Raw genomic sequence first — 17,253 nt, 5'->3', positions numbered from 1 at the left:
TCACCCATCTAACATGTAATAGTCAGATTTATCCTTAGGGTGTTTATTTCTGATTCCTTCTAGTTCTACTTTTAACACTGTGCTACAAATTGTTTATGTCTCTGGTCCAAATTATGGCACAACTTCCTCATCTGGATCCTTTCATTTTTTAAGGTAGGGTTTACACATATGTATGAAAAATTTAACAGACATGGGAAGGGTCGGATGGACACACACATACAGACACATACACACATATATGCTCATTCAGAGCAAGAAAATTACTTTCTACTAAAATACAGTGTCCTTGACTGCATCACTTGATGCCCTAAGAGTTCACAGTAAGGAAATAAAGCACATCTGGGACAGCAGCAGGTGTACTAAATAATTTGTTCATTCACACCACTTTCACCAAGATATTTCCCTTTTCATTGAGAGGCTTTCCTCATTAAAAATGTGCAGGTATGGACCCGGCACAATGGCTCAGTGTTAAACCCTCACTCTGCAAGTGAAAGGAACTGATATGAGTGCCAGTTTGTATCCCAGCTGTTCCACTTCCCATCCAGCTCCCTAAAGCCTGGGAAAAGCAAGGGAGGACAGCTCAAAGCCTTAGGACCCTGCATCAACATGGGGGACACAGAGGAGACTCCTGGCTTTGCACCGCCTCAGCTCTGGCCACTGCTGCCCTACAGGGAGTGAATCAGCAGATGGGAGATCTTCCCCTCTGTCTCTCTTCTGTATAAATTTGATCTGCCTTTCCAATGAAAAGAAATACATCGGATTTTTTTAAATGTGCAGGTACACACAAGCCTGCTAGCTTTTTCAAAGTGAGCACTAGTGATAGAGGATGCTAATTTTAAACATGAGTATTGAGACAACACACTACTGGCATAAAAAATTGATCTATTACCTTATTATTTGTTCTATAATTGAAATCTGTAAGAAAGCAGATAATAATAGTATTTAAAAAAAAAAAACCCTGATTCATAACTCTCTCACTGGCCCTAAGAGCTTGTAGGAAGATCCAGTAATGAAAAGACAAATACAAACTTCACTGAGAAATAAGCCTTTTCAGGAAGAAATCAGTATTTGGTAGGACATGGGAATAAAAATAAATCTAGTGATACACATTACAGCTTTCCGGTTTGTCTCATATGCCCCACACTACCTCCTCTTAGTTGAAAAAGTGTACTATGCCACAAGGAGATGTACATGTTTTCTGGCCTGTAGATCAGTAACAGGAAACACACAAAGGAGCTGGATCCTTGTAAGGGAGGTAGAAGGCCCACAGGACCTAAGGGAGCACACGGGGACCACACAGGTAAGAAGGGCTCTGTGCTGTCCAGATGCTTGTGAAAGATTCCCTAAGCTCCCCCTTTTTCTGCTGCCAAGATACAAATTTGTGTGATTTTATTGTTATCTGTGGCCATGCTGTTTGAGATAACTGGGGAAAAAATATCCTGAACATAACATGCCGGTTTTGTGCCACTTCAAAGCTTACAACACTGGGTCTCATTTCTGTTTCTTCATCGGGCAGCTGGGAACACAAATCTGCCTACTTTTGTATGTGATGTACGCATCAGCAAAAGTTTTTAAAAAGTTTCTGTAACCTAAGGACAAATGGACACAAAGGGGATCTAATTGCATTTACTAGCACTTGGAAGATTCCTAAAATAAAGTATACTGGGCAACAGGACAAAAGAGAGAAGAACCTATTTAATTATGGCTAAGAATATACAGAGGGCCACAAATGCTTCTGAAAGAGGACTCCAACTAAAAGTACAATGCTGAGGGAAAATAAAGGGGCACCAAGGTTCTTTTTTTTCCTACTATTTTAAGTTCCATTAAGTTTCCTCACTCTCCCACAATGCCTACTCTGACCCCTAAGGAATCTCTGTTTTTGACAATCTAGTTTTTCGAAGTTCCTTTTCACATAGCCATTTTTTACTTTCACGTGATAAATTCATAACAATCACCAACAACAGTACTTACTATAATATATGGTGCCATATACCTACCAAAAATCAGAACCATGTCTATTTTTTTTTCACAATTATAATCCTGACACTATAAAATCAGAAGCAGCAGCTCTGACAGATCTAAAGCGTGTTACAGTAGGCTATGAAAACCTGGGCTAGTTCATCTCTCTGCCTAGGCTTCTTACCCACACAATGCAGAGAGCACTACTTAACACAACTGTTTTACGGATCAAATGTGATTACTATTTGATGCCTCCAGCAACACTGCTTGGCACACAAAAACGTGGGCCACTAATCCTTAAGGTCTATCAAATAATATATTTGCTGAATGAATACACTATTCACAAATTTAAAAATATATAATTTTTAATTATGCCAAAGCTCATATAATGCATATATCCCAGCATATAATTCCCAAGTATATAATTCTATTAAGAGGTTTCAGTTTTACTGACATCCATAGCACTTGACAAAAAAGAAAGACATTCTCTTAGAGTCACTGTGTAGCTGAGCTATAAAGCAGAATGTTCAAACAGAATGACCTGTGCCTCGCTTTCAGAAACAACTGGCTTAAGAAGCTGAATCTGCTCCTGACCAGGGTTTCGGAGAGAATTCGGGGAAGGGTTATAAATTGAAGCAGTGACATTATATTTGGCTGACTGATAAAAGCTGTAGTATTCAAGTCTATTTTCCCCTGAGTTTTCTTGTGGTGTTAATTTATGCTTAAACTGAACAACTTTGTAGATGAGAAAAATGATTAAAACACAAGCTAAAATGAAAAAAGCTAGCAAAATGTCAAAAGCCTCATTCAACTTCTCAACTTCTTGTGTACAAATCACAGACGTTTTTCCTGACACAGAAGCTGCATCAGTCGGTAGGGCACTGTGTTTTTCCAAGTTCAAGTTAACAGAAGATGTCAGCTGTATCTGCACAGGTAACACTGCAGTCGTCTCTAATGGACCACCAAAGGTATTCTCTGGAAAAGATCTACTGGCAGGTGAAGTTCGAATTTGCTCCCAGAAAGTAGCGCTCTCCGTTTCAGTATTTTCCAAATGTTTCCCACTTGTGGTTACTTTATGCCAGGCCATCATTAACGCAGTCCTCTGGTGATGAGTGTGACTCCACGCACAGCCTCAGCTCCGGATCCTACTGTGGGAGATGCAGTGCAATCTGCAATGTCAGTCGGACTAACGGAACGCAGTGCTCTGCCACGCACGGATGGGAGATTCTGACCAAAGATGCTTAGAGTAATGGCTGAAGACGCTAGCCAGTCTCGAAGGCCCCAAAGGTTGTAGCCACATTCCCAAGGATTAGAATTTGCCTGAAGATGAGTCAATGAGGACAAGGGCTTAAGGACCCTTGGATGTAAGTCTGTAAGATCATTAAATGACAGATTAAAGATCTTCAGAGATGCTCCCAGGCTTTCAAATTCATCATTATCAGCGCCGATTATTCCATTTCCACCTAACTAAAGGGATAGTAAATCTTTTTACAAACTAAATGTATCAGAATTGATTCTTTCTAAATCATTTTGATTTAGGACCAAATATTTAAGGTGATTAATTATACTAAATTCATTCCTAGTAATATTTCTAATCGTGGAATTTTTCAAGAGGAGAGAAACTAAGTTCTTTCAAAGCAAAGGACTGCAGTCCTTCAATACGGTAACAAGACAGTCTTCTCGGATGCTCAAACACTTCAAAAGTACTTGATGGTACTTTTGCTAAGTTATTCCTTTCCACAAGCAAGCAAAGCTTCCAAGATGCTAAGAGCCTGAGTCTGGTATTCTCAAAGTACCTCTGAGTGATAAATCAAGTGCCCAAAGAGCAACCTTCCCAACAAAGAGACTGAGGCCATATCCCCCCCTACCCCCCGCAGATTTAAGTACTGAACAGAAACTAAATCGCTGAATTCTTCGTCTTGCAACAAAACACACTTGATGTGGCAGTAAATATAAACGATAAAGATTTAAAAGTCCCTTAAGCATTCCTGTATCTAAGCATTTCTATAAAATTACCATTTAGATTTTAAAAAAAGATGTATCAATTGAACAAAGGCTTTAATATACTAATGTGCAATGTCAGAATTATGCAAATACAAAGCTGTAAGAGAATGAAGCCCAATTAATTTGCTTTCAGTTATATATTATTTCCAATCAGATACAGAGAAATTGTATCTTCAGAAAAGTCCTTAGGATTACTTGAGAGGCCTGAGTCTCAGCAGGTAACTTATCTACCAGTGCACAGCTGGCAAACAGATTCACATCCACGTATGTCTTTAAGGATTAGTAATACAAGAAAACAAGTAACAAGCAGAAATGGTCCTGAACAAGCAGGGAAACCATAATCCAAAATTCCTGTTCTTGATTTCTCTCCTCTTATCAGAACTGACTCTAAAAAGGGAATGAAAAACTTAAATGGTCAAAAGTTCATATGATGAAATTTTTATAATACTAACATGTACTGTATTTTATTAGGATTAGCCTAATAACACATCATAAATCATACTACGATGAGATACGAAGAGAATATAAAAACAATATTTGGCATATAGCCCAGCATTATCAATATCACTGGTTACTAAGCCGGTTATTGCCTGAAAAAAGGATAATTCAAGCTTAATAAACTGTAAATGTCTGCTAAGTTAATTAAAAATATTCATTGTAACAAAGGTGATAAATCATGTAGGAATATACTCTTTGAATATAAGTCCTTTTATCAATTTAAAATTTAATATTAACTAGCATTATAATTAATGAAAACTACACATTCCTGAGAGAACATTTACGTTAGAAGCTCATTTTTAAATAAATAATCTTACCAAGAAGAGGAAATTCACATCATTAGCTTTCAGTTACCAAGGAAAGGTTTTCTTTTGCAGCCTGAAGAACGACATCTCTGAACGCTGCTGCTCTGAGGCTCTGCTCCTGACCTCCACTTTTGTTTTTTTAAAGTCACAGTTTTCTCAGGAAACACCACTCTTCACACTGGTTCCTCTACAGTCAGTGTGTGAAACAGAGGTTGCCATGGATACAGGAAACTGAGTGGCAGGAAGTAATTTTATCTGTATTTCCAATGTATTGTTCAAAGGAAATCTTGGGAATTTATCTTTTCAGAACGCAGTTTTCCTGATGCAAACCTCTAAACATCATATGCAATCTTTCAAAAAGTACCTAAATTTTCAGATATTCCCCTTATCTGTAACTCCTTTCAAATAGATCGATCTCTTTTTAAAAAATTGCAGATACGAGAGGCAAAGACACATTTTGAGGGTAAGACTTTTCTAATGAAGAGATATGGTTGCAAAGAAGCCCTAAATGAAACGGAGCAAACACCTAGCACCACCTTCAAGCACAACAAACATCCATCACACATGATGCAAAAGGAAAGTGCATCGCCACAGGAAAACTGCTCTAATTAATTTGCAGAGCAATATCCAAAATAAAGCCACTGGTGCTAAAGACGATCCAACGGATTGTATCAAACCACTACAGAAAGAGCCAGAGTTCCACACAACATATCAACCGTGATAATCAAACTTTCCACTTATGTGAAAAGTAATTCCAGGACACACCTATTTTTCAAACTACAATGAGTAACAGGTTCTCGGCACCCAGCCTGCTAACCTTACCGTCCGCACTGCTTCCAACTGCTGTGGTCTCTTGTGCTGATGTTCTGCCCCACCGTGCCGGAAGGCAGGCAGCTGATGGCCATCTATCAGTGTACAGATCATGTTAATGTCTACTCTCACACAGGCATCAAGTGATTCAAACCAATTTCCCATACAACACCGCACCCGTTCCCAACTTGAGAGGAGCATATAGTCAAAAAGGGAGAGTAAAGCAGACAAAGCAAGACAGTGTATGAGACTGGAGCTTTTTGTTCACAATGATCTAAGCTAATTTACTGACTGAAAACTTTATCTTCCAGTAAGTATTCTCAACATTTTCCAGATATCAACTCCTTTTGATTCACCCAGCAACCATGAAATACTGTTTAACAAACAAGAAAAATGAAAGACAAAGAAATTATCAGTATTTTCTTCTTACATAATTTATGATAAAAAGTATTCAAAAGTGTTTTTTTTTCCTGAAGTGTTTGCTAATAAATGAAACTTGACAAAAGAAAACTTAAATGTTGAACCACATGCCTTTAAAAAGTGGTTTCAAAAATTTTTCCTAAAACAACTCTCTAATAAAGAAAATGCTACAGAGTAGGAAATAGGTTCTTGAACTGCGGTTTCTTTCAGAGGTATTTTAGGGGACATCACTGTGCCGTAACAGGTTAAGCCGATGCTTGTGACACCGGTAAGCCTATCAAAATGCCTGCTTGAGTTCTAGCTATCTGTTTACTGGCAATCCAGCTCTCTACCAGAGACTGGGCAACAGCTGGTTTAAGTACTTACGGCCCCATGCTCAAAACAAGGGAAAGCATGAGCATCCAAATTGAAAAATACATGCATTATCAATAAAACAAGAGAAATGTGGGCTGCATGGAGAGCCTGAATTACAACCCCTTTTCAGAAACCAAATTAACAATTACAATCTTTCTTTAAGCTTCATTGTAGATTCTTGGTAACATTTTGAATGAAGGAAAGGAGGTTGACCACAGATTTTTTAAGATTTATTTTTATTGGAAAGTCAGATACACAAAGAGGAGGAGAAACACAGAGGGAGATCTTTCATCCGCTGATTAGCTCCCCAGGTGAGCACAGTAGCTGGAGCTGAGCTGAAGCCAGGAGCCCACAGCCTCTCCCGGATCTCCCTTGTGGGTGCAGGGTCCCAAGTCTAGGGCCATCCCCGACCATCACCCGCAGGCCACAAGCAGGGAGCTGATTGGGAAGCTGGGCTCTTGGGATCAGAACCAGCACGTTTATGAAATCACGGCATGCGGTAGGTGAGGACCTCAGCCACTTTTGATGCCCAAACTGCCCCAGCGATGGCCAGTGGGAGTTCCCACACGCTGTCTCCTTCTGGCAGGACTTCCTTCTTCCGAATACTTCCCTGCTTTCTGGCCTTCACAGGTTAACTTTGTGTTCTTCACTTCACACCTAGAAAGTACTCTCTTGTTTCTTTTCCTGCAAAGTCATTTCCAACTTGATGGAGAGGGAAAACAAATTTTTCGAAAACAACAAAATATTTTACTGACAACTGAAACTGACTGTCGTGCCCATAGGGGTGCTCATATGCACTGTTACATAGCAGCACTGCCACTGAAGGAAGATCCAGTAGTGATTTTCCAACGACTACTTTAAGCTCCATGCATCTGAGCACCTCGCCTTTGTTAGTCGCCATTATGGTTTCATGACTTCTGAATTGAAAAATCTCCGTATCTGTTCAATAAACACACTTTATATATGAAAGAGAGTGGTTTTATTGTCTTGTTTATAAACAACTAAATAAAAATTCTAGATATGTGGCCAAAATAGTTAGAAGTACTTCACTTTAATACTGAGACCTCTAGTAGCTATCTTTTACCTTAAACAAACTGGGAAAATGTACGAGAATGTCTCAGAAACACTAAAATTAGACTACAGAGTGTGAAAATTTGATAAAAATGCCATTACCTGGCTTTTGATAACTGACTTTGGGTTATAATTTCAATTCATTTAATTCAAAGGGCTCAGCAATGTCCATCTCTACAGGCTTACTGGGAGGACCAAGTAAGCTATATATGATAAACTTGACAAAAGAAAACTTACACAATTACACAACTTACACAAGGCACCAAGTCTGCGTCACACTGCTTGGATTTCCTCTGTGTTGTGTCTTCCCCACTCACACCCCTCCCGAATGAACACAGCAGAGGCTCCAGGGAAGCATATGATGCCTTTGCACAAAAGAGTAAGATGACTGACAGTAGACAACCACTGTTGAATGATTATACTCATTCAACACTCTGATTAGCATTATCTATACCAGGGTCTCCAATTTATCTTCAAACCAGGCCACCAATGATAACTGATGAAACTGCCTACCGTTCGAATCTCAAGAAAACTGGGGCCCCAAAAGGGATACTGGCCCCATCCCCACGAACAGCAGGTAAATCATATACTTGCGAACAAATCGAGCTCTCCCCTCTCTATCCTACAGCATCTTTTCTCCCTGGAACTTGTGAATGAAGTCAAAAGCAGAAACTCAAGGAAAATAATCTCAACAAATAAGATGTTCCTCAAGTCAGAAATGTTAAACTTAACATACACACACATTACCTTCATAGAAAAAAGTCAGGAAGTGCAAAGGATTCCTAACACAACCCCTAAGCACGCTGTTCCACTGTGTTCTTTCTGTTGCAGCTAACAAATGTAACACTCACTCGGCTCTAAGGCCTCAGCCACTTTGACCCAATACCTCCTTCTCATTCAGAAACATCTCTTCATCTCACTGTAAAACACTCTGAGGTCCTAAAACATAACAGCAATCTTACTTCACCACATTTTTGGGGTTCTTGGGAGGGGGTGAGAGATTTAAAAGAAGCTTACTGTCCCCTGTGGTAGTGGGTGATTAATTAAGGGTATCTGGTAAATGTAATGTCACTACCCAATAAGAAACAGTTTGCCAGGAAAATTTACCTAACTTGCAGACAGAGCACAATTCCTGGATGTCAGGAAGACACTGAAGATATAGTTCCCCAAGCATTCACCAGCTTTGTTAAGCAGCTCTGACACAAGACACAAAGAGCTGTTGTTCTAACTGCTACTCATTGCAACAACGATTTATCCTAAAGGTAAAGAGGAACCACGGTGCCCTGGCAGGTAACAGCAATTCAAAAATACTGCTGAATATTTGTAACATTAGTTCCTTCAGGCTGACAATAGAAGAACAGTATTTTAGTTACCCTGTTTCAAATTATTTAAAACTGAATTTGTACTGGAAATTATAAACAAAATGGACTAATAACATTCAAATCCTAAGGTAGGAGAATAGAAGCACTTCAAATTATGTAAAAACTGTGCCCCCCTTCTTGGATACTGGGTTTCCAGAGAATCACCAGAAGCATTAAAAAAAAGAAAGAAAACTTGACAAATAACTATAATCATTTAATTAAAAATCACCAAGCCCAGGAATTAACAACTTACCTCTTAGCTAATAAAACTGCTTTGGACAAAGATTACAGCAGCGAACATGAAACCACTGCTACCAACAGGTCATCTTTCTGAACCTACACTTACTATCTTTGCCTTCTGTTAGATTACAGGTAACAAAATTCAGTTTGTGACTATCAAGCAGTGCAAAAGTATGCCTCAGAAGAAAACCAGTCCATGAATTCTTAAGAATCAAAATAAATTCACGTTAGACCAGAACCAAAATAAAACATTTAAAAGCTGGAAAGAGGTTTGAATTGAAAATTATCAGAAGCAGTACTGACTGTAAGCTGCATTACATTACTTGCAAAGAAAGAAAAATCATATACAATTCAAAGCAAGTACTTTCCAACTTGTAAGGGCATCGATTCTCTTTGTAAGGCACATATTCAAAGGGCAGCTGGGAAAGGGACCTCAACATCTGAAGTCCTAGAACTTCAAAGCCATCTCACTCACTCATGCTGCTGTAAACAACCTTCCTAGTGGTTTCCTAGTCAGCACTCTGCCCCTTCCCAAAACTTATAAGAAGATAACACAAACTAGGTTGAAACCAGTTTCAGCTGTATTCTGAGGGGAAAATGCCAACAGAAAGATCAATCGCCACAAAACAACGTTAGATCCAGATTCCTGAGTGCAGGGCTGCATCTGCTTCCCTCCTGAATCCCACTGTCTAGCATGCCACACACTCACTCAGCCTCTGAGGAAAAGAGGCAAAAACCTAACAACGGCACCTTCTGCTGCTTGGATTCTGTGCTGAGCACACTGTAGGGTTCAAAATACTTTCTCAGGCAAGGCTTGGTCCTCTTGTTTCACAATGGCAAAGTAGAGCAGGCCAAGCCATTGTGGCTTGAGTGGGATAAGCCACCGACTCTGACACTGGAATTACATGCCTGAGTGTTGACTTGAGTCCCAGCTATTCCACTTCCAATCTACCTCCTACATAATGCACTTGGGAGGCTCAAATACGGAGGCCCCTACCACCCAAGTGGAAGATCAGATGGAATTCTTACACAGTGGACCACTGGGCCACTAACTCTCAGCTCCAGCTGTCTTGGAGTCAAGCATCAGACAACTCCTGACACACAATACCCCAGAGAGCTCTGAAATGATGAACAATAGCCACCACCAAGTCGGTCCTCCTGGGCTGATCCAGTACGTCCCATGGAAACCACAGTAAGGCACAGCTCAATCACCTTCCCCCACCAACTTCACTTCTATCTCATGACGGACACTGTTGGTTCCCCATGGGGCTGTGAGCAATGGGGTAGTGTGGCGTGTCCCCTCCTCTCAGAACTGTGAGGAATAAACTATGGCAGTCACTTCCTGTTCTCTTGACCTCCTTCACCTGAATCATAATAAAAACTACATTTTGAAAACCCTCAGGAGTTACCTACTAAGGTATTAGTAGAATGCCTACTGAGCAAACAAAGGAACAAATAAGCAAAAAATGAATGCTGGCAGCTAACACTACATCAGAAAATGAAGACCTGAATACTGACATTTGGGGAAAGGAAAAAAAAAGCAAGCTGGTAAGATGTTAGTTTTTGCCATGGTTGCAGGCTGAGACAGGGAAACTTCCCAAAAGCCCTTCGCTCCTGCGCAGGCACTGTTTCCCTGCACTGAAGAACCTTCACTGACAGCTGACCCAGTGCCCAGTTTCCATGAGGGTCCACTCTAGGCTGGGACATGTGTAGAGCCCCATGTGCTCACTGCAGGGGCTCAGGAAGCAATCTGCCAGATACGTGATGCTTTGGCATGCTGATCAATTTTATCCAGAGTCAACCAAAAAAAAAATAATAATAATAATACAGTAGCACAATCAAGGTCCCCTGGCCTTCCCTCACTTCCCTTCTGCTGCTAGCAGAGGCTTTCTGCATAGCTCTGTCTGAAGCCCTGGCTGTCACAGAAACTAGGTCTCGTCCCCCATCTGCACTTCCATAAACCAACTTCTTATCACAGCAAGAGATGGAAATCTGTTTAAAAAAACAAAAAACAAACAAACAAACAAAAAAAACCACATCTGAACTGACTTACATTACACGCACAGACCGAATCCTGACAAATCACTGTCCATTCTGCAGGCCAAGCACTGGGCCGTAGGCCACCATGCTCCTAAGCCCACTGAGGACCCTCAACAATCTTCTACTATCCTCCTAACACCTGTGTGAATTCCTCAGTCTTCTCTCCACCTACAGGAAAAGGGTACATTCTGTATAAAGTTCTGACAGTGGGTAATCACATTAGGTGATAACCTCAGCATTGTGCTTGCTACACATTAATAAAGCGGAATGTCTTTTTTGGCATTTTACCAGTCTTTGGTGTCTATTCTAGCAAATGTGCTAATGACAAAAGGAAATTCCCATCACCGCTACGCCCCCAGCAAGGGTTTCACTGCCCCAGGACTTCTCTGTGACTCTTAACATTATTAATATGTGACAAGTGGGGCAACAGCAAAACAATCTTGATTTTTTTTAACTTGCCCCCATGACAGAGTAGATTATCTGTAACAATTTGTATACAGGGAACCTAGCAAGTGCATAATTCACCTCCAGGCACAAAAAGGCCCTCCCTCCTCTCCCTGGCTTCCTCCAGCCTACGACTGACTCTTCAGTGTTGCTACTCCCACTTGCCCAGTGCTCTCCAAGCAGCCTCCTTAAGGCTGACACACGGACGGGCTTCTCAGCCACTCTGGGCACGCTGAGCCTTCAGCCACAGTCGTAGATCTTCTTGGAATGTACATCGTCATCCCACAGCTCAACCAGTTTCCACTCTTGGTTATTTCCTCAGGAAAGTCTCTGGACTTCCCAACCTGTATTAATTCCAATTAACTGATATTTGGTTGACAATGGTGGCACCATTAACACTTTCTTTTTCGAGATGTCTACAGTTTGCTCCCTTCCATTCCAATGGGCTCCCGAAGAAAAAAGGAACCACACTTGTCCCCAGACAGCACTCATATCGCATGTCTTCCAGGCCCCAGCTCAGCCTCTCTTGCCCAGAGGACACAGGTTGAGCGCAGCTATGGATATACTCCATTCATTAGACAGTGAAAACACATTTGCAAATTTTTTTTTTAACCTAGAGATTTGTGAGATAGTATCCTGCTTTGTAAAATGTAAAATTCTCTACATTTGAGGATAGTGTCATGGCATCATGGCAGTGTAGGCTAAGCCTCAGTCTCTTGACACTGGCTTTCCATACGGATGCTGATTTGTGTCCTGGCTGCTCCACTTCCAATCCTGCTCTCTGCTTATGGCCTGGGGAGTAGCAGAGGTTGGCTCGAGTCCTTGGGACCCTGTATCCACAGGAAAGACCTGGAAGAAGCTCCTGGCTCCTGGTGTCTGAGTCATGGCAGCACGCGTCATTCTCTGCTAATATCAGCATCCCTGTATCTAAAAGCAACACTACCCAGCACACAGACAAGCTACGGCCAAAAGCAGTGTTAATCAAAATGCTTTTTTTTTTTTTTTTAATTTCCATGCTGCTTTAAAGTAACAAACGGAATAAAACAAAAGCCCTCACCTGTTATCAGACGGCAGGAGAGACAGCAGAGCCAGAGCTGAAAGCTTCCTCCTCTCGGGCTGCGTGATGTTGTCCATCCGATCCACCCACATCTCAATCATGTTTCCCAAAAGCTGGTCCATCTGGAAAAAAAAAATAAGAGGCGAGAACCCAAAATATTTGAATCATTATAATTATAGGTAGTGTTAAAAACTAGATTTTCCTGCTACACTTAAAACTCAATTCCAGCAATCAGAGAACAAAAATAGCTGAATCTGGAGTAAGTCTTTACATTCATAAAAGACAATATAAGCAAAAATCAAAAGCTGACTACAATGATTCCTACCAGGTAAACAGATTGGCTTAAAAGCTGTACGCAGCTAAAGAATGATTCAAGTACATTCATTTAAAATACTAATCAATATTATTCAAAATTGTTGACCTGTAAGTACAGATTAGAGTTTATTCAGTGGGGTGATAATTGTGTAATACTCTAAAATTTGCTAGACTGGTTTGGTGCTACTGTCACAGTAATGTGAAGGTTGCGACCTCAACCTGCAGAATTTCACAAGAAAGCAAGTGACTCACTTCCTACAACATTTATAAGCTATATCAAAAATAGGCAAAACACATAAATATAGAATTAGTGTTATGGTTAATTTCATGCTGACTTGGCAAAAGTAGATTACTCAACAGTTTGTCTAAACACTAGTTAGTGTAAAACTTAATGTGGGAATATTTTGTAGCTATGCTTGGTAACTACAATGAGACGACTTTAAGGAAAGATTACCATAAATGAGGGCGTCCTACATCCAAACAGTAAAAAGCAAAACACTGAGCACGTCTGCAAAAAATTGGACAACTGAAACAAATGCTGGTGACCTCTTAGCAAACCATAAAGCAAAAAAACATTGTATAGTATTTCCAAAGAACTATTTTCCAAAATCAGTCTTTTTCCTATTCACCATACTGAAAAGCTAATGGCTTCTCTCTATTGTGACAGACATAAAAAACTAGTCATGTTTAAAAAGAATTGATTAAGTAAATAGCTACAACACGAAGACTGGTTCTAGTGTTTTGCTATACTAAGCTTTAAAAAAATAGTAAGTGGGGCCCAGAACGGTAGCCTAGCGGCTAAAGTTGCCTTGCAGGCACCGAGATCCCATATGGGCACCACTTCTAGTCCGTGCAGTCCCACTTCCCATCCAGCTCCCTGCTTGTGGCCTGGGAAAGCAGTCGAGGATGGCCCAAAGCCTTGGGACCTTGCACCTGCATGGAAGACCTGGAGGAGATTCCTGGCTCCTGGCTTGGCTCAGCTCCAGCCATTGCTGCCACCTGAAGAGTGAATCGGAGCATGGAATATGTTCTTCTTTGTCTCTCCTCCTCTCTGTGTATATGACTTTTCAATTAAAAATAAACAAATCCTTAAAAAATAATAGTAAGTGATAAGCAGTGGTGGCATCCCAGCATCCAGTACGGATAAGCTTCAGCTGTCGGCTACCCCACTTTCGACACAGCTCGCATTAACGTGAATGGGAAACACGGCCTAACTAGTTGCGCCCCTACTAAACTTTTCTTCAACATTATCTCACCAGTTAAAATTAATAAGCTAGGGGCCCAGTGCAGTGACCTAGCAGCTAAAGTCTTTGCCTTGAATGCACCAGGATCCCATATAGGCACCAGTTCTGGTCTCAGCAGCCCTGCTCCCCACTCCCCATCCAGCTCCCTGCTTGTGGCCTGGGAAAGAACTTGAGGATGGCCCAAAGCCTTGGGATAATAACCCATGCGGGAAAGCCAGAGGAGGCTTCTGGTTCCTGGCTTTGGATTAGCTCAGCTCCAGCTACTGCAGTCACTTACGGAATGAATCAATGGATGGAAGATCTTCCTCGCTGTTTCTCCTCCTCTCTGTATGTCTGACTTCCTAATAAAAACTAATCTTTAAAAACATATTTTAAAAAATCAATAAGCTAATGGAATTCTCTCCTATCCATCAAACAAGCCTGGGATCCCCTATAAGATTAGTCTAATGTTAGCTGCATATATTCTAAAATGTTTACTTTCTTACACTCAATTTCCTTAAATTACCTATTTCTTTCTATTTTTTTTTTTTTTTTTTTTTTTTTATTGGAAAGGCGGATATACAGAGAGGGGGGACAGAGAGGAAGATCTTCCGTCCGATGATTCACTCCCCAAGTGAGCCGCAACGGGCCGATACTATGCCGATCCGAAGCCAGGAGCCTCTTCCGGGTCTCCCACGCGGGTGCAGGTTCCCAAAGCTTTGGGCCGTCCTCGACTGCTTTCCAGGCCACAGGCAGGGAGCAATTAGAACGCCCATATGGGATCCCGGGCGTGCTAGGCGAGGACTTAACCACTTTACCTATTTCTTTCAATAACATATCTGAAGATTTCACAATTTCCTTATTCCAGAAATATTAAATATATTTCATCTACTTCAGCTTACAAATCAATGTCAATAAATTGAAACAATCTTATCTGATCATAGAAATAGTCTCCAGTTATCAACTCACTTAAGAATGTTTAAAACTTATCCATTATTTCAGTATCTAATAAACTTTCTCTGAAATTTTTCCACAATTATTAGGAAAAATCTCTCAATCTATGGCATTAAAATAAGTTCATTAAAAGAAGACAACAAAAAGGGTACAAGATTAGAACTATCTCTATATCAAATTATGTACCATTAACAAGAAACAGCGAGCATAAATCATATTGTATTGATGACTATGTAGAATAAAATTATCTATTCTGGGCAAGAGTAAGCTCTGAGAGTTTCATTTGCTTTTTACACATTTTCTTTTCATTCTTCTAACCCACATTATGAGCATAACAAGTTATTAAAAATCAATATAACATTTTGAACATTACAAAAAATTTTTGCAAGGATTCATTACTTCATCAGTCTCTCACAAATCTATATTCAGGTAAAGAACTCCTTAAAATTAGCTGATTCTTACCTCCTGATTAAATTTTTGTGCCATCTCATTGAGCAGTGAAGAAAAGAAACTAGTATTTTGTAGCAGGACTCGACCCATAACACCAAGATACGTGGACATCACCACAGGATACCTCTGAGCAACCAACACATAGCAACTGTTACATGATGTTACAGTACAGATTATAAAACTATTATAAACAATCACCAATACTGCAATGATCACCAAAGCTATAATAATATTTTCCTTCAAACTGCTTCCCATCAGAATGAACCGGCATCAATGCCCAAATCCTAATTAGTTAACCAAATATGTATTACAATAAGATCATATGTACTAAATACACAGACCTGAATTACATTTGCATCATATATATATAATAGAGAAAGAAATATTCATCAAAAGTAAATTATTTTAAATATTCCTAATATATAGGAATACATCCATTTAGAAGTGAAATTAGAGCAGTGATTTCACACATTCATTCTGTAACACTATGAGAGGCCTTCAGATATCTGTAGATACTGCTTATTATGGGGAAAAAATCTTTCTATGAACAGTACCTTCAACATTAGCACTAATTCTCCCCCGCTAGTCACAAGAGTTAAGCACTGAAATTAAGCCGTAAGCCATTGCTCCACCTCAAATCACTGTGAGTGGGTACACACTCCACACGTGATAAAGATAAAATGCCAAAGAAAGTCAACAATGTCCTGAGTGGAGAAAGAAAAGGCAAAGATGCGTAACTCTCCTGAAAATTTACTTAATTTTGAAATGATAAGACCCTCTTTACTTTTACACTTTATAATTTAAAAAATATATATCAAATGGCTTGTTGAAGCATAATAATTAGAATGAGAACTCTGGAGTCCAACACTATATTATTTAAGAGAAATCTTACCTCCCCTTCTAGGATACCCCTGAAAACACAGGGTAAAATTGGTTGAAACATTTGCGGGCCTAACACTGGGTTCACTTTAAGAGCATTTTCCACAACCTAAAAATCAGAAAGAGAAATTGGTAACATTCAATACTACCAAGTCAGCTTCATGGAAATCACAGGCAAAAAAAAAAATTTACTACACTAAATATTAGACATCAAACCTGAGAATATGAGGAGGCTCTTAAAAAGTTGAGAAATGTATATTAACTTCTAATTTCATTGGCCATGAGGTTTTTCAAACCCCATACATACATAATGCAGTATTCAGGTACTACACATAGTTTACAAGACAAAACACTAAAAAAAACTGCACGCTGATAGAAAGTGTAGAATTTAGAGCTATAATCACATTGTGACAACTTAAGGTATCACACTGTCAATATAAGAACTGTATTACTTTAAACAACTAACTTGAACTTTAAGCAACTATTAGAGAATGTTGCAATTGCACAAAAAAAAAAAAGCAAAAGGTATTTTTAAATTATTTACTGTTAATAACAAAAAAGAAAGCTGTGGACATTTCTCATTGCCCTCAAACAAATCTACACTTAATTTCATTATGAAACTGGAGAAAAGGATTTTGGCATATTTACAGCATATTTAAGTATAAATCACCCTATTTTAGTTATATGGATTATTTGTTGTATTAACATACATGAAAGCTTGTATTAGAAAAAATATATATACTTCCATTTTTATTTGAAAGACAGAGAGACAAGAGACAGAAAACAGAAAAGAATGCCCCATCTCTCTGGTTACCTCTAACAATGCCCACAAGAGCCAGAGCTAAGCCACGCCTGAGTCAGGATCCGGG

The 17,253-nt window shown here is 39.7% G+C and overlaps 2 protein-coding genes across 2 annotated transcripts in view; both read right to left on the bottom strand.

Moving 5' to 3' along the window:
• Positions 1 to 17,253, bottom strand: part of LOC121166695 (importin-11-like) — a 125,307-nt gene that overhangs the window by 12,476 nt on the left and 95,578 nt on the right. The window contains exons 25-27 of the mRNA XM_040995939.1: positions 16,398 to 16,493; positions 15,518 to 15,631; positions 12,564 to 12,685 (exon numbers count right to left, since the gene is read on the bottom strand). Coding sequence (XP_040851873.1) covers positions 12,564 to 12,685; positions 15,518 to 15,631; positions 16,398 to 16,493 — 332 coding nt within the window. The remainder of the gene's footprint in view (positions 1 to 12,563; positions 12,686 to 15,517; positions 15,632 to 16,397; positions 16,494 to 17,253) is intronic.
• Positions 2,102 to 3,934, bottom strand: LOC121166693 (leucine-rich repeat-containing protein 70-like). The gene has a single exon (XM_040995938.1). The coding sequence runs from the start codon at positions 3,047 to 3,049 to the stop codon at positions 2,471 to 2,473; it is 579 nt and encodes a 192-aa protein (XP_040851872.1). The 5' UTR covers positions 3,050 to 3,934; the 3' UTR covers positions 2,102 to 2,470.

Source organism: Ochotona curzoniae, unplaced genomic scaffold (assembly GCF_017591425.1).
Source record: "Ochotona curzoniae isolate NIBS_2020 unplaced genomic scaffold, NIBS_Ocur_1.0 patch206, whole genome shotgun sequence".
NCBI classification, from domain to species: domain Eukaryota; kingdom Metazoa; phylum Chordata; class Mammalia; order Lagomorpha; family Ochotonidae; genus Ochotona; species Ochotona curzoniae.
Note: the sequence above shows the minus strand (reverse complement) of the source record. Positions and strands in the feature narration are given on the sequence as shown.